Source organism: Podarcis filfolensis (assembly GCF_964270895.1).
Source record: "Podarcis filfolensis genome assembly, chromosome: 8".
Taxonomy (NCBI): Eukaryota; Metazoa; Chordata; class Lepidosauria; order Squamata; family Lacertidae; genus Podarcis; species Podarcis filfolensis.
Genome location: NC_139611.1, coordinates 43526535 through 43549257, shown reverse-complemented (window position 1 = coordinate 43549257; position 22723 = coordinate 43526535). Strand labels below are relative to the sequence as shown.

Genomic DNA, 22723 nt, shown 5'->3' with positions numbered 1-22723 from the left:
CATAATGGCCCAGGCCAGTCACAGCTGCTGTGCCCCATACGCAGGGGAGGGGGCCTTTCTATGCTCCCCCCAGAAATCATGAAAGGACAAATTCATAGCAAACAGCAATAGCACAGCTCCTTTATTCACGACTGTAAAATACAGAAGCATGCCCTGGCATGTTCAAAGGCCTAGGACAGCCTCTGCCCCCTAATGCAGCCTTTTGGGTCACACAGAGGTCCCATCAGCAGGAGAATTGGATTGTGCATCTTTCTTCTTTTCTTCAGGTTTCATGGCTGGAAATAGCAACACCTCCTGCAAAAGAAAGAGGCATTTTAGACCACCAACACCTCTCCCCACCCCCCACAATTCCTGCATAAGGAGGCCTAAGAGCCACTGTAGCAAGATCTGTAGCACTTTTTAATGATGGATTAGTTGAGAGTCCCAAACTACGACCACTTGAAATGAGAGTCATTTACATCTCACACATACTCATTGTAATAGGCTACCCTTTATCACATGGTGATCCCAGGCAGCTTCCAACATATAAAATACACACGTACATAATATAGCTAAAAACAGTAATCAGTAAAACCAAGCATAAGTCCTCATATGGCACAGGCAGGCCTTGGATTGGTGGAAGGAACTCGCGAAGAGTCTGTGCCTACCTTAATGTTGTTTGAGTCAGTCAGGAACATGGTTAGGCGGTCGATGCCCATGCCCCAGCCTGCTGTAGGGGGGAGCCCGTACTCCAGAGCCGTGCAGAAGTTCTCATCAATAAACATTGCCTCATCATCACCTGCACTTTTTGCCTGGGGGAAGGGGGTGGAAATGAAAAGCTGGACCAAGGGGTCATCCTTGAAACTAGAGCCTGCAGCCATAGAACTCGCTTGGGAAGAGATTTTAAGAGGCCCCTGGAGATGGGCTGCTGGGTCTACAAAGTCAGAGGACAATGGGACAGGGAATGTGGTCGAGCCCACACCTGCCACTCCACCAATATGCTCATGGAGCCTCTTATTTGGAGCTGGGGGTTCATGTTGGCTCCGTGTGTCACAGTCAAATACATCACACAGGAGTTAAGAAGGCATTTGGGGGGGCAGTCTTTGCCAACTGGTGGCCATATAACTCTACAAAATATCTGGAGGGCACTAGGTTGGCAAAGACTGCCCTGATGACTCTATTTCAGCCATCTCTCCAGTTTCTACCTACATCATTTGTTTAGATTTGACAGGACAAAGTATCCATTGTTCATTCATGTGCTTGAGGGCGACATTGTAGAAATCAGCACCTGCCCTCCCACCCAACACTGGGTGATCCATCCTCCTGCTACAGGGCCTCATCACAAGGGAAAAATCACCAAGGGGCACCCCCAACTCCGGTGGGTTCCTGCAACATGCAGGCCCTCCCTTGACAGATACAAATTATTAGCATTACACAGGGACAGAGAGCCTCACAGAAAAAAGCACAGCTCAAATGGCCACCTATGCAAACTTCACACCTTAGCCTGATCTTCAAAAAGCTGCCGCTGCAGAAAAGGATCATTCAATTCTGTGTAGGCATTGCAGATCTCCTTCTTCATCACAAAAAGCTCAAAGCGTTCTGTCAAGCCCGGCCGAAGGCGATGCCTGCAGAGGGACAACAGGAGACCTAAGATTTAGACCCGCAAGCTACTCAAACACACCTGGATAGCAGCAGGGGAAAAGTAATGAAAGATTTTGATATGGTCTACAGACTAATTAAACAAATTCTACTCTATAATGCATGTAACATTTCTGCACTTTCTCTAGATTCTACAATCTGATTATCAGGTCTGCGTAGTTCATTCTATTTTATTTTTTATTTTTTTAAAATAGTTTTTATTAACTGGCCAATCACATCAAATTAAATCACATCACATAAATTCCAAATTACAAAGCCAAATTTTTAAATTTTGTTGGGGGAACCCATACTTCAAGATCCAAAGGGGGATTCAAATCATCTTCTTATTACTGCGTTAGTGTCCAAATCAGTCCAGACAAAGTTCATAATTCTATCCAGTCTTATCTTGGTGTTTCCACATCATATCTTGTTCATATAATTTCTCTTTTTCTTTTAAGATCTCTTCTGTTAGTCTCCTTAAGCCGATAAGCAAATATAATAATCCTGTGTGAATTTCCCGTTCTTCCAATCTAAGTCCAGATGGTTTCCATATATCTCCTTCGTAGATAACATCACTCTTTCCATCATAAATCAGGCATTTTTCGCTCTTAAATCCCACAGAGGAGTTAATCCACGATATGTAAACAGCACTATTTCTCTCTTTCTCCTCCCAGACCCAAGAGCTCCAACAATGCCTCCCAAGATGGCGACGGCATTTTTAACTGCGTCATTCCAAAACTCTTAACTTTCCAGCTTCGTCTTGAAACATTGCTTTGGTTCGAAAGTTTATCTCCACACAGCCTTAAATCACAGCTTAAGTCCTTAAAGTTCTGACTCATTAGGGGAGGGGATTCTTGTTAAATCACATAAAAAAGAAAGGAAGGTTTTTCCCCCCCTCCCCCCTCAGTCATTTGCAATACCGTATCTTGTCGTATCTTCTCATATTTTATTCTTGCCTTGTTATCAGAGATCTCTTCTGTCAGCAGTCTTTACTCCCCCTTTTTCCTTGAAGTATGTGCAATTTATCTCGTCCAAATTGTTTCTTTTGAAGATTCTTGCAAACTAGAGGCGCGGATCAGAGACGGCATCAAGGAGTGCCGGAATCCCACAGGAGGGCTTTGTGCCTAGTGCCCCCACCCCCACAAATTCGGGGGTGGTATAGGGCACAGCAGGCAAGGGCCGTCCCCCCCATAATCCTGGGGGGGTTAAGGAGGCTAATTACCCCCATCATAGCCTCCAAATTACCTCGTGTGGGTCGGAGAGATGTTATTGTCAGCCATCTTCCGATGCGCCACCTAGTGGCCCCCAGTTCATTCTATTTTATAGGACATGGCAAGGAGCACAACACCCTTATTTCCCCCAATCCAGCTTTCCCAAGACACTCACCAAACTAGAAAACCATAAAAACTTGCCTTAGCAAAATACATTTCTGCCTGCTTGCAGAACACACAGAAAACAGCTGAGCCATTCAAAACATATGAGTGCACACACACCCTTTCTCCCTGCTTACCATTTCGCCAGAGGACTCATGATCTGAGGGTGATCACAGATAAATGTGGGGTTAATGCACGTAACTTCCAAACATTCCCCAACCAACTGGAAAACAAGAGGGGATGGAAGAGAGAGTGAGAGCCTTCATACTGTTGCTTTAAACAATTGTTGTCTTGGAAAGTGGCGTAAGATGGGAAAACCCTGCTGATCCTTTTCATCATCTGATGAATTTAGCCACGTCCATAGCAAAAAATAAACTTTCTGAGGACACACTTTCCGGGCTGACCCATTTCCCATAGTAGGCAGTCCACTTTTTAGATTCACTTTGCACATAGAACATCAGGAAGCAGGACCCTTCTGTGTCCAGAAGCAAAAAGTCACAAACCTCGGAAGAATTCCAAAAAGCTGCCTCCCTCTGGGCTTAGTAGAACAAGCTCCACCTCCAACCATCCATCCCTCTGGGCTCTGCCTCACATGCCTTTGGGGTGCAATACACTCCTTCCTGTGGCACTTTGAGAATTTTGACTAGGCCAAGTCAAGCAGAGACAGAGAACAGGAGAACGCAAAAGTTAACAGAGATTACAAAGGCCCCTTACCTTATCAAGGAGCCTGGCTGTAGTCCGGGGGGGCGGGCATTCAATCCCCCTCTCTTCACAGATAGCATCAAAGAATTTACGAGTTTCTGTGTGCACAATATGGAGATATTAGTGACGCCCCTGCCTGAATCCCTTACCTAGATGCATGAGGAGGGCTGGAACCACTTGCATTTTTCCATCACTGGGAATGGTAATGGCCACCAGCAATTACAAAGCAAACAGTATGAAAGCCATTGGCAAAAGTAGTATCAATTCAGAGCTAGAATAACATTAACCCCCCCCCAAAAAAACCTACCCATCCCTCTTAGCAATCTGCTACACTACCCCCCCCCCACCCTAAGAGCAGCCCAGATGAGGCAGAGAAACACTCCAAGCCTGTTCTCATACTCAATATAAGGACCTTGGCACCTAGTATATTTTACTTCTCTTGTATGTTCTCAACATAAAACGAACTGCTACAAACAAATCAATATTTGTCTTATTTTACCTTCTGTATTAAACTGATCTGCAGCAGGAAAAGTCACTCCCAATATTTTCTCCAGCTCATCCACCATACTAATTTTGCGGAAGGGTGGTGTGAAGTCTATCTCATAGGCCTGACCATCTGGGCCTTCAGGGTGGTACGTTACCTTGTAGCCGCCAGTGATGTGTTTCACCATCCCTGCAAGAGAAGAGCTCCCCTTTATGCCTATTCATGTCTGTTTACTGCTCAAATTCTCACAAAGATCTTGTCTCCACCCCCTTCTTCAATATTGTGGTCACCAACCTGAGAGCATTTGTTCTGTGATCTCCATCAAGTCATGGTAGTCTGCATATGCCATGTAAAATTCACAGGTTGTGAACTCTGGGTTGTGAGTTAAATCAATGCCTTCATTCCGGAACTGGCGCCCAATTTCATAGACCCGGTCTATTCCGCCAACCACTAACATCTACAAAACACGAAGACAGTTGGACCCATCTGCTTTGTGAAGGGGCATTTGTTTTGTACCTAAACAGGTCTTAGAACCAAACCCTGTGACTAAGACCACCTCAGGGCCCACTCCACCAGGACTCTCCTAGCTTCCCCCAACCAGGGCCAATAACTAATCTGTGAGTAAGAAGGAATCCAGAAGACTGAGAGGAAACATGTAAATAACTTGGGGGGGGGGATATAATCCAGTGTTACATGGAATAATTTGCATCTCAATATGAACAGCAGAACTTGACCCAAATATTTCAACAGAAACCAGTGGAGGACAAGGGTGTGGGGACGGTACCAAGAACATAATGCAAATGTGTTTTCTGCAGTTCATACAAAAGTAATGAAACATCTGCTGTCATAATCAGCGCAAGTTGGTCTCCATGTCCACCCAATGGTGTGACACGACTCAACTGCTTGGGCAGTTCAATAGGCCCATCAGTACGAGAGATGCACAGCCTTCAAAAACCTCCATCCTCGTGGCATTCTTATGCAGAAGTTATTCCTCTGAACTTTCTGAAATGTGTACTTTAATCAGTTCTGGCCTCAGTTTGCACATTAAGCAAAAAGGGGATGTTGTGAAATATTCAGACATTTTTGGTGCATCAGACCAACAGAGTGAATGTATTTTATCCTCTTTGTCACCTTGTGGTAGAGTTCTGGTGCTATTCTCATGTACAAGTCCATGTCCAGCTCATTGTGGTGGGTGATAAAAGGCTTTGCCACAGCCCCTCCAGGTATGATGTTCATCATGGGAGTCTCAATCTAATCAAAGAACAAGCAAACATGAATTACAAATGATTCATTGGCTCTCTCATGCCACACAGTAGCCCCCACCTTCAAAGTTGATTTTCTGAGGCATGTACTTGAGAACTGAGACTCCTGACCCAACCTCCAAAGGCTTCAGGTTTAATGGAAAAAGACAAGCAAGAACAAATATAGCTGCCTGGCTGACAAGGGTCAGAAATTATAAGCCTTTTGGGTCACGCTAAGGTAAGCACACCAGCCCCTTCTGTTTTGCTTTTTGACTCTATGGGTATTGTGGGAGGACGACAAATGATTGAAAGTTGGGTGTTCCAGAGGTGGGAATGTGCAATCTTACCCCACTTTTTAGTGTGAACTTCAGTGAAAGTGCTACTCCTATCTATAAATAAATTATTTTATATTTTGTGGGTGGGGTTGGCTCTCTCTGCTGTATTTCGTCTTCCTTTTGGATCTGCCAATTTTTGTTATTGTTATTATTATTATTAGTTGGTGCATCTGCAACACAGCATTAATTAAAAAAACTACATCTCTCAAACAAAAACTCTTCAGAATGCTTTTTCTCTGGTATTAAGGCCAAGAGACCAAGTGCCATGAAGCCAAAGTGTGTGCGCATTATGGCATAAATGCAAGCTACATGGTGCTGCTATTTTGTTCTTCCCTCCAGCCAGCTGGGAGCAACAACCCATGAATCACACCTTATCCAGCACTCATGGGTTGTCTCTCGCAAACAAACCACAACTGGAAAACCAAATACAATTCTTGGCCTCACATTGTGGTTTTTCTACATTTATTTAGAAATGAACAAATCAAGAGCACAAATTCAGACACCATGCTAGCACACTTTTTTTACTCCCAACTGAACAAAGGAAGGAGTAAAATGTGAGATCTCAAACTGTGTACACATTATGGTGTAGATTCAAACCTCAGTTTACTGTTACATGTGAATAAAGCCCAACACACACTATATCCTTTTCTACATTTCATTAAATAGAAAACAAGGTCCTCTTGTATGCTCTTTCAACTCAAGGAACACCAAGCTTTAAAAGAATATGTAGCCAAAAGAGGCATCTTTAGTCCAACATCCCACTTTCAGAGGAGCCAATCAGATTTTTTTTAAAAAACCACACTAATAACTAGGAATACGATGAAAGTGAAGTAGTAGGAGTAACATATAGCACTATCTATGCACACAATGCTTACCTCCAAAAAGCCCAATTCATCTAGGAAGCTTCGAAGGTATGTTATCATTTTTGCTCGGACTATGAATTTTTGCCTTACAAAGTCATTAAGAATTAAATCCAGGTATCTCTGCCGAAATCTGGTTTCCTGCAAACAATGGCTAGATTTAGAGCATAAAACATACCAAAGGAAAACCAAAGTACACCGGATAACCTCAGAGGTTATCAATTGAGCTACTGAAACAGCAGCTTCAAGTAAGATACCTTGTCTCTCAGCCCAAAATGAAGATGAGGTAGCATGTGAAGGCATGGAGCTAGGAGGGTGATTTGATACGGAATGATGCTCAGTTCCCCTTTCTTTGTCTTGCCAGGGTTCCCTTGGACCCCAATAATGTCCCCACGACGAAGCTTGTTGTTAATGTGCATATATTCCTCTTCAGATTTGTAGTTTCTGGGGGTGGGGGAGGATTAAAAAATATTTTACTAAAACAACTCTTTTTGGCAAGCATTTCCCCAACCCCAGTTAGTCATATGTAGAGCAGACCCTTTGAAATGAATGGATATAGTTAACTTAGGTCCGTTAATATCAATGGGTCTAATACAAATTAAAATTAGTTGGAATATAACCCATTGTAAGAGCTTTCTAGAATGTGTAAAGTGAGCCAGAAAGGAAGTTCCCTTAGGACAATATCCTTAAAACAATTCGGGAGGCCCAAGGACATCATACTTTCATTTTCAGTTCCTTTCTGCCCCACCACTGGGACTCACAGAAGGCAATAACAGACAAAAGCAGTTAAATGTTGTTTACCTGGAGTTTGCCATAACTTGCAACTTAACTCCCTCCCCACGAAGATCATAAAATATCAACTTTCCTCCAGAGGCTCGTTTGGCATGAATCCGGCCTAAATGACAAAAGTGACAAAGAAAAATGCCATCTGTTACAATGAAAAGCCTGGAAAACACATATGAGTTCTGGATGGCAGCACAACATACAACCTTCCACTGAGACCTTACCAAAGGTCAATTGCGCAGAATTTGTAGCAACAGAAGGACAAAAGCCACCTTGCTTACTTCAAATTCCACCCTATATCTTCAACTCCATGAAACTTACTGCAGCTTCACTGTTCCCGCAAGAGGAGCAATCAGTGACACTCCTTCTTTTGCTTAAAAACTACCCACACAGCACTGCACTAAGTCTTCACTATAAAAAAAAATATGTGGGGAAGGTGACACTTTCATTCCCAGAATCCCAACATGAACCTTTACCTGCTAGTCTCACTGTAACATCAGTAAGATGATCCCCTGCCTGTAGGTGATTGTACTTTTCTATAAAGTCTGACAGTGAGATATCCACATGGAACTTGTGTGGAAAGGGATCTTCAGAAGTGCCTCTCAGTTGCTGGATGGCCTGACTGCGGATCTTGTAGTATTGCTACCAGTACAAAGGAGACAGATGTTTGACAATGTATAAATTAGTACATGATGATTCGGCCCCAGAAACTTGTTTAACATAAGACAAGGAGCACCTCACAGTAAGCATCAGTATTCCAGTGCAAGATCTGGAAGCAGCAAGGGAAGCTCTCAGCCAGATCCTGGAGAGGATCCCTTTGGAAATAACATAGGTGCATTTGCACCAGGCCACCCAAGCAGTGTCTTAACCGTGGGCGCAGATCAGGGAGCTTTATCTGGCAGAAGCTCTGGCCCAAGGGACCCACTTTTTTGCCCAACAACCAGCTGGGCGAAGCCCCAGGCCGGAGCCACTCACAGATCCCCAACCCACAACGGGTCCCTCTCCGTCAAGCCACCCACTTAGTCCCCCCCCCGCCCCCGCCCGGCTTGGGTAGCATCGGCGAAGGCAGCTTCTCACGTTGGGGTCGAGGTTTTCCTCGTCCTCGGCCGCGCAGGCGGCGGACTTTGGCGGCAGCTTCTCTGCCTGCTCCTTCTGCTTTGCCTGCTTCTCGGCCACTTTCTTCTCGGCCTTCAGGCGCCTTTTCAGCTCGCTGAAAGGGAACCGAGAGTCAGCGGCGCTTCCCTTCCCCGCGGCCCTTCCCCGCAACCAAGACCCCACCCAGCGGGCCAGACACCGACCTCGCCTGCCCGCCAAGCGCCTGCCTGCTCCCGCAGAAGCTCCGCAGCGGCCAGGCCGGGCGGAGACCCAGCAGCCGCCGCCACGTTGCCGCCGCCCCGCCGAGCATAACAGAGGCCGCGGCGGCCGGCTCCGGCACTCACTTCTTGCTGAGGCGGGGCTCGGCCTCGCCGTCCAGAGGGCTCGTCGTGGCGGGCGCCGCCATCTTCAGGGCCGACAGGTGCTTCTTCCACCCCACAGGAAACAAAAGCGAAAGCACTTCTGGGTCAGCAGCAGCTTTTACCGCAAGCGGCGCCACGCCCTTCCTCGACGAAGCACCGTCCGCGTCTGCGCAAACTGGAGCGCGGCGGCTGCAAAAGGAAACTTTCCGGTACGTTGCCGCCGCCGTTGAAGGGAGGAGTGGGCGGAGTGCAACGGGTCAAATCGCCCCGCCCCTAATCTGAGCACGCGGGTGCCCCTGAGCGCGTGCAGAGTGCCATTTCCTTTCCGGGCAGAGCAGCCCGTAGGCGGCGTCGGGTGGGAATTGGGGGCCCGAGCAGCCGGTCGCGGGGCTCGTCCTTTCGCTGCAGCCCTAGCTGTCCGGACGATGCTGGGCACAGCGGAGGCCGAGGGTGAGCCGGATGGCTCTGCCCCGCAGCCTCGGCTGTTCTTCCAGCGGGAGGACGGCAGCCCCCTGAGCTTCTACGTGCGCCCCGGGGCGGCCAAGGTGGAGCTGGCCCCGCTGATCGTGCGCCACGGCGGGCGCCTGTGCCGCGTGCAGGAGCCGTGCGCGGTGCTGCTGGCCCGGCCGGGAGAGGTGCCGCCGAGAACCTCGGGGGTCTTCATCTCCGCCAGCTACGTCGCCGACTGCGTGGCCCGCCAGGAGCTCCTGCCGCTGGAGACATACCGCCTGCAACCACCGCCGGTCACCGCGGACACGGGCGCTGCCGAGGGCCGCCTGCCTTTCAGCGAGGTGGAAGACCAGGCCATCCTGCTGCACCTGCAGAGGAGCAAGAGAGGCAGCAGCGGCAGGCAGGCAGCCGGCAGTGGCAACGCTGTCTGGAAGGAGATGGAGAAGGCCCGGGTCACGCGGCACTCCTGGCAGGCCATGCGCGACCGCTACCTGAAGCACTTGCGGGGCAAGGAAGACCTCTGCCTGCCTGCCCAGAGACGCAAGCTCAGAAGCTCGTCTGAATCTGCTGCTGGTAAGCAGGGCTGCTTTAGCTGGAGTGGGCCAAAAGGCCTTCTGCCGCAGCACAGGATCAGAGCACCTGCTTGGCATGCAGAAAGTGTCCCTGGTTCAGACCCTGGCATCATCTCCATCTAGGGCTGGGAAGGAGTCCTGCCTGAAGCCATACAGAGAGTCACTGCTGCCAGTCAGGACCAGTAAGGCCTGGCAGAAGGATGCTTTCCTAGCCAGAAGGCAGCAAGGTTCAGCTAGCCACTAGCCGGCCATATCTGGCATCACTGCTACACTATGGTGAAGCAACTTGCCTGGGGCACCCTGGCCCACCTCCTGCTTCCACCTTCCTGGTTGTCAAAATACTACCACTCATCTTGCAGGTTGTTGTCCCCTCTGGGCTTCTATATTGCCCGGAAATGAAACTTTGGCCAAGTGTTGGCCAAAGGAGCCCCCACGGGCAAAATTCTCCCTTTGGGGTTCTTTCCTCCTGCCTTCTCCCTTCTCTTCACACCTTTTTTTGCCTCCAAGCCCTATCATGGGGACATAATTCAAAATCTATTAAAGTAGCTTCCTCCTTCCTTCTCAGTCCTGCCTTGGGTCAATACTGGGCTTCTGCCTGCCATAACATCTCATATGCTTTCAAGCTACTGCTTCTGCCTGCTGGTGACCTGCCAAGTACTTCCACTGTGAGTGTGCAAGTGTTTCATGCACACACACCCCTTTCACTCCTCTCCTCTTCCCCACTACCCTTGTTCAACTCCCTACTGTCTTTGAGTATTCCCCCCCACCCCAGGCTCCAGTTTCCCAGTCCATGATCCCCTTGCCTCTGGATTGCCTGCCCCTTTGGAGGGGGATTCACTCTACTCTTAGGATTCTTTAAATCCTCGGGCTTCTTGCCTGTTCAGTGCTGCTCCTTCTCACTTGTGTGAGGGTCTTCCCCAGCCAGTGTTCAAAACTGCCATTGTTTTAGGTGCATTTTGTGACAGGGAATTTCATTCGCGTGAGCAGTTTCTGAGCTCTGGGTGCAGTACTGCGCCTAAAGATTTCAGATTAAAACTGCAAAGTGGAAGGAAAGCAGGACCTTTTTCTGCCTCCCCACATCCAGTTATTCTCTGAAGACTGGAGAAGAGACCCTCATAAGAGTATTAGGGGGGTGGGCAGGGGAAGGACGACTATGGGAAAACTGAACATAATATTTTAGCTGCAGTTCGTTCCTTTTCAGCTTTGTATTCTTGTTATTAAAAAGCATGCCTAGACATTCTGTTGTTGCACCCATAACCTAGGTTTAAGGTGCCATTTAGCTCCTAGCTTTCATATCTCAGTCCCCAGCCTAACTGACCCTTTGTTTCCTCTGGAAAAGAGGGCTTTTTTGCAGTGCAGTGGGCCTGCAGCTTACACTCACTTTAGCTGCACAATCGCAACCTTACATATGGGGGGTGGGGCGGGGAATAAATAAATCAAGAGTCGGAAAAACCCATCATTCCCTGTTCCATTAGCTAGCTGAGGCCAGTGGGGCTTCAGGACCTGAAGCTGCCATTTCCTTCTCCCATTTTTCAAGGACCCATGGCACCAAGGTGGTAGTTGGTGCATCATCACAAGGGTGGGAAATGTGGCTTGGATGACATTTGTCGCAGTGAACCTCAACATACCTTTGTCTTTAGCAGCCTCCCAAAGTGAGGAAGTCAAGGATGTCCCCCAGCCAGAGGATCAAAGCCACACTGCGGAAGGACCAAAGGTACATAGCATTTTCCAGACAGCTAACAAAGAATTTGAAGACAATGGGGTACAGATGCCTTCGCATAAGATGCCACTGAGTGTTTCAGCATAGCTTATAGAATGACTAAAAGCAGAACTGATTACATTTATTTGACATATTTGGCCTTGGACATTGGCAAATGTAACTTGTTTGTCACTGGCTATTTAGCCTGGAATTGCTAGGTTTCATTAAGGCACTTCTTTCTGGGTGATATAGGCAGTGCTGTGTGCCAACATGTTCATTCCAGTCTTGTCCCCTTATATTTTTTCAGACCGTATTTGTAGCAATCCAACACACACCCCAATTGCAGTGTCAGTCTGTGGTGTGTGCATGCATGCCAGTAAACACCCTTGAGGCATTTCAGGATTGTCATGTGCTTTTAATTGGAAAAATGCTCCTTGCAGCTTCAGAGAAGGAACTAGTCATTAACCTCCCCACTTCCCGCACATGGGGAACAGGGATTAACCAATTAACTAATGATGCAGCCTGCTAAACAGGAACCATTTCAGAGGTAGAAGCTGCTGAAGGAGGCTTCTGATTAATGTTTCTATTTCACCTTTGCTGATTGCTAGACCATTCTGCACTATAGCAAGTATGTGTTGTCTAGTGTTGCAGCTGTGGGGTCTCTCACTCTTCAGAGTTGAAGCAGCTGTTCCTTGTTGCCTTCAGGAGCAGGGCTGCACTCCTCTCTCTGCCTTCTTTCAGACCAGAGAAGCCCTGCTCAACTGTGGGGGTGGGTTGGGGAAAATATAACCCACCTCTACCACACTCTGGTTACCGTATTATATGCTCCCAAAAGAGGCGTGTTCCCAAAAGAGGCGTGCTCTGGCTCTTTTCCTGACTGTCTCTGAGGCTTATAAACCATTAGTGGGAGCCTTGAGCCTCGATGCCCACCTTTACCTGCAGCCCAGCCTGACTCATGACTGGTGGGGCTACTTGTGAGTAAGACCCAAGCAGCTTTCCCTTTAATTTGCTTCAAGCTGATTAGAGAAAAGCAGTGCCTCTGCAGTGCTGAAGGACTCTAGTGGGGAAGGGGCGCCCCTGGTCAACTTTGTCCACCTGGCAGATTTACCAGGCCCCAGAAACTGACAATCTGCAATTTTATAGACTTACAAAATTTAGAAAGAAACAATGATCTTGAACTGTCCTAATTCACCTTCCTTCCAGGGAGACAGTGAGAGCCCCAGCTCCACAGAAGACACCTTTTCAGAACACATGGAGCTCAAGACCTCTGAAGAAGAAGCACCTCCTAATCCCAAAATCAGGGTGCTTGAGTTTGTATCTGGTGGAGATTCTGCTGAGCCCCCAAGCCAGCCCCCAGTGGCAGAGCAGCAGCCTGCAGCTCTCTCAGCTGTGGAGGTGGCCACGGCAGTGGAGGACATAAAGCATTTCATGGAGAAGTTTGATGTGGACCTGACAACTGTGACACAAGCTTTTTTGAAAAACAGTGGGGAAGTGGCAGCTGTGGAGTGTTGCCTGCAGACGGGGCAGTCCTTGGGTGGCTGCCCTCTTTGGAGCAGGCAGGATGATGTGGACTTGCTGAAGGGGGATGAAGACCTCAGAAGCAAGCTAGTGGCAAAATATGGAGCGGAGAATGTGAACAGGCGTGTGGCATTCAGGAAAAGTTAGCTTGCAACAGCCATGGTTTACTGTAGGAGGGAAGCAAACTTCTTCTTTCTCACACACATTTCTTCAGAGGGAGTTTTCTGAGTGTCAGGCTAGAGGGAAAGTCTCTGGAGGCCAGCAACCTGCGGTTACTGTCTTCTGTGACTGAAAGCACAGCAAGCTGTTGTGATGGAGACACTGTTCTTTGAGACTTTCCTTCTCCTCACTTCCATTTGTACACAAAGCCTTTATTTACTTCACAGGAGATTTCTGTGGACCTGGTACAATCAGCCTCTTTATTCTCCCTTCGCCAGCTTGCCTTAAGTTGGAACTTAGGTGTGGCAGTGGCTGATTCTGAGGTACTTGGCAACAGACAGCCACACATTTTTGGCTCGACTTTAGCCAATCCCCTAAAGTTGGAGCATTGCTTGGGTCTTCCTGTGGGGTCATCCCACCCCCATTCCTCTCTCCAGAAGTACTTCCATCCAGTCAAGAATATTCAGTAGCACTGATGCACTTAGTCACTGGAATGATTTCTGGAGCCAGAACACACCCACTTAGATAGATACGCATACACCCCACCCCCATCATTTAGGCTAACAAGAGTGCTGAGGGGGAGCACCTACATGTCCTGTAGCAAATGCATAGTATTGCTCATCATCTTGGCTATTCAGACACCAGCCTGGGATTTCTTGTAGAAGAACATTTAATCATCATCATCATCTAATTTGTATGCCGCCTTTCGTACATGAACATGAAAAGATTTACATAATCAAAACATAACAAAACTAGTCATAAACAATAAATAAAACACATCCATAATTGAACAATTCCCACACAAATCACTGTAAGATCTAAAAATAAAGATACAAAAATTGAAAATCAATAACAGCAGCAACAACAAAAACCCACCTAAAAACTCTATCTATTTTTTAAGGGTAGTTTATCTAGTTAAAATAAGGTAGCCGATGACACAGAGGCTGCAGACTTAATTTTTTAAAAATAGATGTAGAGAAGGGCAAACAACTTGTATGATGGTATTGGAGTATGTGATAAATTTCTGCCACATCATGGCAAATGCACCTTGGATAGAGGTACAGTAAATATAGGTATGTATTCAGGTCTCTGTGTGTGGCACTGGCTTCCTTGAGTTGGTAAGGAAAGAGAAATCATAGCTGAACAGCCAGGTATGGAACAAATGAGTGAACAGAATCTGTCTGTGCTCCCTTCCTCATTAAATGCCACATCCTCTGAATGTTCTGTCCAAATCATGCGGCAAAAAAGTGTTATAGGTGCCAACAGTAACTTATCTCTTTGACAGGTTTTTCAAGAGTTTTGTGAAATACAAACATCCTGGAGCTCTAAAAGATCAATCAGCCAGATTAAGGAGGTTTACACAGCTGACTAGAGCCACACTGGCCACTGCCAAAGTATATACGTTTTCACGTGCTCTTAAACTTGATCACTCATCCATGAACTGGCCCTTAAGGCATTATCAAAGGCTCCTACTAGGAATAGATGTGGCACTCGCCAGCCTCAAAAGGTTATGCTATGAAATGAATACATTCTATCTGATCATCACTTTTGGCCATCCCTGCCCTGTATGATGGTGATGTTGTGGAATCTTCATGAACATTCTAACTTCTCAAAGAAAATGTGGGAGCAACCAGGGTGTTGACGTTCAGTATTGTGTCTATGAGGCAGGTGGAAAACTGCTGTAAATGGTAGAAAACATCAGCAGAGATGGAAGGAGATGGCAGGAAACCATGACAAAAATGGTCTTTAATGGTAGTGGAAAACAGAAAAAGGGAGCACTGTTAGGACTGATGCAAGTCTCCACTGCAAAATTAATTTGGACTGTAAAAATCTTATATAAATAAGAGCACATGTGGATTGTCATAAACCCTAAAAGGAAATGGCTAATTTGGTCATCTTGTATCCAGCCATACCTCGCTGAAGCAAGTAGAACAGCAACCACATTGATTGGAACCAGGCTTGATGTGAACTTTGTTATTGAAACAGATCAGATGTGTGAACTTCATTAGAGGGCTTTTCACACAGAAGCTAACCATGAATTCTTCAAGACTAAATTACACTTCTTTGCAGAGGTCTCAGGATTAGTGGTGTAGGAAGTGGGTGGCAGTGGGGGCAGGTCGCCCTGGGTGCCATCATGAGGGGGGTGACAGAATGCTCAACGCGCCCGCTCCCGGCCCCCAAGTGACTTCGGGCAAACAACGCTGCCACGCTCCTTCTGCCGCCACTGCTGGTTGCTCTGGTGTCAAAGAAGAAGTAGAGTGTGGTGGGGGTGGAGGCTGAGGGTGGGGAGAGGTCAGTGCAAGCCCGAATCTCCAGGACACCAGCCCCCCTCCTCAGGGAGGCCGCATGACAGCCTGGCTGTACATGCGTCGCCTTGGACTGGGAACGCGCCTCCGGTTTGGGATCAGGCAGAGGCAGGAGCAACGTGCGCGGGAGCACGCTGTTCTATTTCCCACACCCCTCCCCCCGCCTGCCTTCTCCTTTCCCCCACCCAGGGAGATTCAGGGGGTGGCGGGCAGGTGGGCGTCTTCTCTCGAGCAGCTCTGTTAACTGCAAATCTCAGTGGGGAGGAAAAACAGCCCAGAAAATGGACTTGTTCTCCTCTCATGTGCGCTAAAGCCAACTTCCTTAAATTTGTCGCTGGTGTTTATGCAGCGACATCATGCATACCCTCCAACATTTCTCCCAAGAAAATAGGGATGTCCTATTACATTACTACTACTGCTGCTACTACTGCTACTACTAATACTACTCTGGTTGGCTTCCAATATGTATAAAAAACCATAATGAAACATTTAACATTAAAAAGCTTCCCTATACTAGGCTGCCTTCAGATGTTTTCTAAAGGTATGGTTACTTATCTCCTTGGCTCGGGGCTCGCGTGACTTTCCATGGCCTTTCTCCACTGAAAATAGGGACGTTATATGGAAAAGTGGGGCATTCCAGGATCAAATCAGAAAATGGGGTGGCTTCTGTAAATCTGGGACTGTCACTGGAAAATAGTGACACTCGAAGGGTCTGCATCATGGGCACCATGCATTGTTTATGGGCATCAAGCATTATAGAGCAACAAGATAAATTTGCCCTGCCATAATGCGTTTGCTGTCTATATACAGTAGTAGTTTGAAGTAAGGGAGGCAACAGAAAAAGTAGAGGAAGTGAGTGCAAATGGGAGTAAGCCCCAGTAACTGTAAAAATCACACCAGCAAACATGCATAACATGCATAGGGCCAGACAGGCTCCTGTTTCCTAGTCCTTCCACAAAATCCCCATCTCAGCAGCCTTTTCCATTCTCATAATCATAGCATGAGGAAACATGAGCCTCTGTACAACATTTCCTGTATAAGCCATTCTTTGCTTCCTTCCAGCTGGCCACTATTGGAACCAGTATTCTGGGCTAGCTAGACTGACGCTGGCTGATCCAGTCATGAGCCAGTGTGGTGTAGTGGTTAAAGTGTTGGACTAGGACCTTGTAGCTCTGCTCAGGCATGAAACCTGCTAGGTGACTTCAGGTCAGTCTCTCAGCCTAACCTACCTCACAGTGTTGTTGTGAGGATAAAATGTAATTATTGGGTTACTATAATATGCAATTGAGGGTCAGAGCCAAAAGGGGCACACTCCCAGTATCTTGTTCCCAGTGTAGATAATCCACCAGGGGGGCTGAAGCCATTTCTAGTTCCAGCCAAGCTGTGGATTTAAAATCAATTATGAGCCACCTAGTAGATTTTTCAGATCAAAAAACAGACTATGAATATACAAAATAAAATATTTAAACAATGTCTCAGACTTTGACATGCATAGATTCCAGGTGTATATATCTTGTAACTTAAGTCTGCCTTCTAGGATCCTTCTGTGAACAGAATGTGAGTAAACTATTTTATATACTTTTATACAAAACTGTGTCGTGTCTATTCTTTTAAGAGGGAAGAAAGGGGAATTACCAGGAAACTTATTTTAGAGGCTTATGCAAGCCTGGCAAATCTATCCGCTGTGTAAGTTTAAAAGGGGAACGTTACTCTGTTAAATCATAGAACTTGTTAACACAAGTTGGGAAGGATATAATTAAACAATATATCCTCTCCTGCCTCCCTGAACATTCCCACAGGGAATGGCAAAGCTCTCTGGCTTAGCCATCTTGTCAATTGAAAACAAAGTAGCAAAAGGAATTGATTTTAATGATGGGATTTCAAAATTTCCAGAGAACAAAGTTAGGGAAAAAATATTTTAAGTGCTTATGCTCACAATGTTAAACCAGAAAATAACACTTTCAACTGTAAGTTATCTTATTTTTTCTTCTTTTAAGAATTTCAATGGGGGGACCACAGAAGCGCAGAAATCCTCTCATTTGTAGCCCCCCTCCCAATCTTCCTCAGTTACTCTCTTGAGTTGAAGGCATTGTGGGGGCTACATTTCTGCACTGGCCCCTGCACAGAAACGGCCCTTGACTCTGCCTTTGTAGGATCTGGGGAAGTCTCTGGGTGCCTCTATGCTCAGGTTTGTATGAGATGTCTGCCAGTTAGCCAGACTGACAGTTATTGAGCTTATTTCCCACAGAGTGTTTAGGAATAGTTTTATTAGTCTCTTATAGCAGAACCAACAAAGAGTCTTCTGGCACCTTAACAGCTTAGAAATTTATTTTGGCATAAGTTTTTGTGAACTGCAGTTGGCTCCATCAGATGCACAAGGTGTTATCCTGAGTTACAGGTACAAACACACAGTTCAGGAGTAGGAATTGTCAACAGTTAAGTCAGAAGGGAAGAAAATGCAGAAAAAGTACAGAAATAGATTTTTATGTCATTTACACTGGCCATTCCCACAAAACCTAGTTACCACACAAACATTCTGGCATTGGTAATCCAATTTACACAGCCTAATCCTTAATAAGTGTGCTAGTCTGCCATATTACCATTAAAAGACCATATTATGAAAGGGTGCTTGTTGGATTCAGGGTCTGAATGTAAGGCAAGCCCATCTGTTCCCCCAGCTTTTCAAACAGAAAGGGAAGAGGTGATTCCATTGCTGTGTCCAGATCCCTGTCCCTGGGCGAAGTTTCAGCTGTAACATGCTGCAAACTTGCAGAAATGAAGTGACAAGATTCTGTGACGAGCTGGGCAGACTTCTCTCTTGTGGGCTGTTGCATCATTATTTTTTTGCATGACTGCTGTATTTCAGGAACAGTTCAAGCCAAGCTGCCATCTTGCTGGCAGAGCCACTGTCAGTCAGTGTGGAAAATAGTGAGCCGAATGGACCAATAGTGTTAGGAAGCTTCTGATGTCTCATCTGGTCCAAGTCCAAGAAATTGCAGGTGATGCTTCCAGGCTCCTTTTGCTTTCCTGATTGACAAGAGGTGTTTGGGCATAAAAGAGGTCTAATGCCATATTCTTCTGCTCTTCCTCAGACCTAACTAGTCGATAGCCCAGTAGCTTCAAGGCATCCTTACAGACCTCTTGCAGCTTTGCTATTTGGAGATAAGGAAGGGCCTTCCTCCAAGCCTGTGACACATTCACTGCATCCCTGGAGTCAACATCAAAGGCCTGCTTGCCAAGGCCCTGCCCATGGGTGATGTTGTGCACCCAGGACTGAAGGTTAGGAGAGAAGGGCAGTCCTGCAAAACTGTAGAGCTGAGCAGCTTTGGCCAAGGGATTGCTGACAATATCTTCATACCGCACCAAGAGGTAGCGATCCTGGAGGGTGCTGGGAAGGGCCTGCCTGCCTGCAGTGTAAACCTCAACATGACTTTTGCAAATCTCCTGCATGGCAGCGTAGGGCTCGGTATCCATTGCATTCCTCTTGTGTCTCAGCACAATCCTCGTGTCCCGGGCCAGGCTACCTTCTGTGTTCTTGCGAGAGTGGAAAACGGCTCTGGGGTCACGGACCAGGTGGATGATTTTGAGGTTCAGGGAGGGGTCATTGAGGAGAGGATAGAGCACCTTGAGGTCAAAGATCCGGACCACCTTCAGGACAATGTGGCTGTAAGACCTGCAGGCCTCTTCGACTTTGCTGAAGGGGGATTTCCTACAGAGCATCTTGCAGGCATGCTTGGAGATGAGGTCACTGCGCTGGAAGGAGTTGCACACTGGTGGGGAACACAAGGCCCGGCTGACCTCCCACTGGAAGAGTTCTGACACATTTCTCTTCTGTGGAAGGTAGGCATCGAAGACTGACATGTCGCACTTGAAGACTGACCGGATGAGGTCCCGCACTGCCATGTGCAGGACCTTGGCGCTGTTTTGGTACATGGTTGCCCAGACGTGCCAGGCTGGCTCCATCATGTAGAAGGCATCAGGGTGTTGGCTGAAGATCTGCCCGACGAAAGAAGACCCTGACCTCCAGGAGGAGAGGAGGAGAATGTGCACCTGGGATGGCTCCTGCGCCAGAGGACATTTCCTACCATGAAGCTGAAACCAGAAGGTGAGGGCAATGACCTGTATCGCCAAGATCACAAGAACTATTAACCTGGTCAGCTTCAGCATGGCAGCCCAAAGCCTTGAGGGTGGGTAAAGAGAGAGAAAGAGAGCACATTTCAGAGAATTGAACCACTATGCTCCTAGGGCCAAGACCTTTCAACACCCATCCTGTATTCAGAACTGGAGAGCTGTTTGAGTGCTAACTGGAAAAGCACTTGTAGACAGGCTAAGTAAGGGCTGATCAAATCCATTGGTTTTGATCAGCTTGGACAACTCGGACAAATTCTGGCTTTTGCAAATAAGTTGGCCAGAACAGATAATGTTCTTAGGTCCATGATGTTTTCTAAATATACATGTGCATATTCAGCTGTCACTTTGAAACGGTGTGTTGTCAGTCATATAAAGAAAGGTTAAATAGGAATTGTAGAGAAACAACTGACCTGATGGCAACCTGGGAATTGGGTCTGGGCAGAAGACAAAATGGCAGGGGATATGGGTCTAGGCAGCTCCTGAGAGCCCCACTTCATAAAGATGTGCTCAAAACAGCATATTGATGGTACTGCATCCCAAGCATCCTGATTAACCCATTATGGCACATCAACAAAAACCTTTCTCCACCATGCTGGAGGGTGGCAGCAAAATGAGGACATTCTGCTACACCTGGTGGCATTGCCCCTGGATCTGTGTGCTCTGGGCAGGGATTCTTGCTGAAATTGCAGGAATTATGAAGCAACCAATAGATCCTGATCCCACTGTAGTCCTTTACTACCCTATTTTGTCATAGCTATCTCATGGTATTTCTCCTGGATCTTACCCATCTGGAAATTGCTCATCAGTGGCAGTCTCAGGTTGGATGAAGTATGGCAAATTGCACTATCATAAAAGTAACACAGAAGCAGTAAAGATGCAAGAACATAGAATTCTATGCAGAGCGGTGCAGGGCGACCATTTTGTTGACACATGGTTTCTCTTCACAGCATATATGGGAGGGAGAACACAAGATGAGACTTTGGGAAAGACCTTCTCCCACATTTATATCACTGCTATCCTTAGCAGGGAGTACTCCAAATTATTACTCTTAAACTCTTTGAATTGCTCAGAAATTATTCATGGGCACCATGTTCATTTCACTGGTTTTGAAGAAACATACATACCGCTAGTTCCTGAACTGAGTGAGGAGTTGGCAGGGGAGGGGTCTGAGCTTGGCAGTCTCTGAGGTTTTTGATGGGAGCTGTCTCAGAGACCAGGGGAGCAAATGCCTATAGCCACTAATGCTGCCATCCCCAAAGGGAAATCAATGCCCTTATGCTTTTAAAATAGACATCCTTCTGGGAATTCCTTGCCTGTGGGGTGGGAAAGAGGCTGCCTTGTGGCATGCAGTGCCAATCCCACCGTGTTGCTTGCATTATAGATGCCACCTGACCTTTTTAAAATGGGAATGCAGGGGGGAATTACAAGCTAGTTAGCATAATGTTGGTTCTGAGTAAACGGGTGGGAAGCATTATCAAAGATAAAATTATTAAGCAATATAGCACAGAACAGGTGCAAGAGGCACTTTTGGGAATCTAAGAATCTCTTATGAGCATCGCAAAATATCAGTGCCAAATAATAAAAACTGGTGAGCCTCAGAATCAACAATAGGCAAGCACCTAAACACCCCCAACTGCAAATAAAGCATGTGTGCACGCACACGCACACACACTACATCCAAAAAACCTCACCAGAGGCTCCTGAATCACTAAAGGCTTCTGGACTGCCTCCAGAGAAGCAATAGACCTCCTATCTCAGCCCTTCAATCTCAGAAGCCAGTCTCGTGCAGCCAGGGCAAATTAATACCTAAGGCATCTGGGAAGGCAAGCTAGCTAGCTAGCAATGCCTCTTCTGCACAGATGAAAACATCCAATGTCAAGAAAGCAAAACCCCAGGTTGTTGGCAGCCTCAACACGGGAGCAGAAACAGAGCCTCTTGAACAGACGAACCATGCAAGGTGCTCCCTCCCCTTTCCACACACAAGTCAGTTTCACACACTGCCGGGTTAATTCTAAGAGGGGCAGCTGTGTCAGGACAAGCTGCAAGAGCATATTCTGCCCAACCGGCTCTCAGCAGTCCGGATCTGACACCTGGGAGTTTTAGGAAGGTCTATATGAATGCACCCACAATATTTTTGTGTGACTGGGAACAGTTCCCTCCCTGCTGCATCTTCCACTGGGCTCCCACCCCGTTACCCTCCCTTGGACTTCTCCTGCTGTGGCCACTGCATTCACCAGCTGCTTAAGCAGAGGACACAGCCCAGGGCTGCACATCTGGTGGCCAGCGTATAGCTTCTCTGCAGTGAAGGAAGCAGCTGCCCTCTTTGCCTCTCACCTTCCAGGGGCCGTTGAGGCAACACCTTCCATCTTGTGGGAAGAAGGGTGGGGTTTTATATCACTTGTTAAGCAGGCAGTAAAATACCCTGCAACGCACCCCTAGGCCTTTACCTCTGCTGTTCCTTATGCCAGATCCCTGGCAGAGTTTTCATCCGATAGGGATCACTTGTTAATGCAGGTCAGTGTCTCCCTCTTTGATCCTGGGCATCCAAGCAGCATGGCGGAAACAGACACATGCTCTCCCACTGGCAGGCGCACACTTTTCTCCCACAGAGCCTCCCGTCTCACTCACCTCCTGTTGATCCAGGGGCCTCCTGGGGTTGCAAGCCCAGCTTCCTTGAGGAGCCACAAGCAACAGGAAGAGCTGGTTGTTCCCTGGCAGCAGATCTGCCCAGTCCTGCACTGCTGGGTGCTCTGTGGTGTGAAGGCTGCTGTCAGGAGGAAAGGAGGGAACACACAGGAGAGACACCTGCTCCAACCTATGGAGGTGTGTGCTGAGAGGGCGGGAGTGGGAAGGAGCTATTCGGACAGCACAGCTCTTCTGTGCAGAGGAAACAAAAGATGCCTGCAGGAAAGAGGGTTTGTATCCCAATCCCAGGGCAGTGTGACACAATGCCCTGAGGTGCTGCTGCCCACCCATGCTAGCCCAAAGCTTCACTGCCGCCTGGTGCAGCATCCAAGGCATGGCAGGCTCCCCTCT

General features: G+C 47.3%; 3 protein-coding genes across 5 annotated transcripts; 1 reads left to right on the top strand and 2 right to left on the bottom strand.

Moving 5' to 3' along the window:
• Positions 1–95: 95 nt before the first annotated feature.
• On the bottom strand, positions 96–9687 carry KARS1 (lysyl-tRNA synthetase 1). Of its 2 annotated transcripts, none has more exons than XM_083626491.1 (14): positions 8835–9687; positions 8473–8605; positions 7872–8037; positions 7414–7507; positions 6870–7056; positions 6628–6753; positions 5308–5427; positions 4471–4633; positions 4192–4365; positions 3705–3790; positions 3128–3213; positions 1478–1604; positions 648–791; positions 96–294 (listed from the first exon to the last, which is right to left on the bottom strand). In XM_083626491.1, the coding sequence occupies exons 1-14, from the start codon at positions 8894–8896 to the stop codon at positions 208–210; spliced, it is 1755 nt and encodes a 584-aa protein (XP_083482617.1). In that variant the 5' UTR covers positions 8897–9687; the 3' UTR covers positions 96–207. The 2 variants fall into 2 exon arrangements, with proteins under 2 accessions (XP_083482617.1, XP_083482616.1); XM_083626490.1 differs by having other exon boundaries at positions 8694–9075.
• On the top strand, positions 9278–17147 carry TERF2IP (TERF2 interacting protein; the record flags this gene model as incomplete). 2 transcript variants are annotated; one of them, XM_083626529.1, is made up of 3 exons in its annotated part: positions 9278–9875; positions 11518–11588; positions 12777–17147. In XM_083626529.1, 3 exons carry the CDS (start codon positions 9278–9280, stop codon positions 13236–13238), a joined length of 1131 nt encoding a protein of 376 aa, XP_083482655.1. In that variant the 3' UTR covers positions 13239–17147. The 2 variants fall into 2 exon arrangements, with proteins under 2 accessions (XP_083482655.1, XP_083482654.1); XM_083626528.1 differs by having other exon boundaries at positions 11515–11588.
• Positions 17148–18267: 1120 nt separating this feature from the next.
• On the bottom strand, positions 18268–22445 carry CHST4 (carbohydrate sulfotransferase 4). Its single transcript, XM_083625757.1, has 2 exons — positions 22316–22445; positions 18268–19736 (listed from the first exon to the last, which is right to left on the bottom strand). Exon 2 carries the CDS (start codon positions 19721–19723, stop codon positions 18527–18529), a length of 1197 nt encoding a protein of 398 aa, XP_083481883.1. The 5' UTR covers positions 19724–19736; positions 22316–22445; the 3' UTR covers positions 18268–18526.
• Positions 22446–22723: the final 278 nt, after the last annotated feature.

Bases quoted from the DNA above. Each gene is read 5' to 3' on its own strand.
- KARS1 (XM_083626490.1), bottom strand. From the start codon at position 8,800: ATGCTCGGCGGGGCGGCGGCAACGTGGCGGCGGCTGCTGGGTCTCCGC. The intron at 4,366-4,470 runs GTTGGTGACCAC...CTTCTCTTGCAG, and splicing joins CACAGAACAAATGCTCTCAG to GGATGGTGAAACACATCACT. The intron at 1,605-3,127 runs GTAAGCAGGGAG...GTCCCTCTGCAG, and splicing joins ATGAGTCCTCTGGCGAAATG to GCATCGCCTTCGGCCGGGCT.
- CHST4 (XM_083625757.1), bottom strand. From the start codon at position 19,723: ATGCTGAAGCTGACCAGGTTAATAGTTCTTGTGATCTTGGCGATACAG.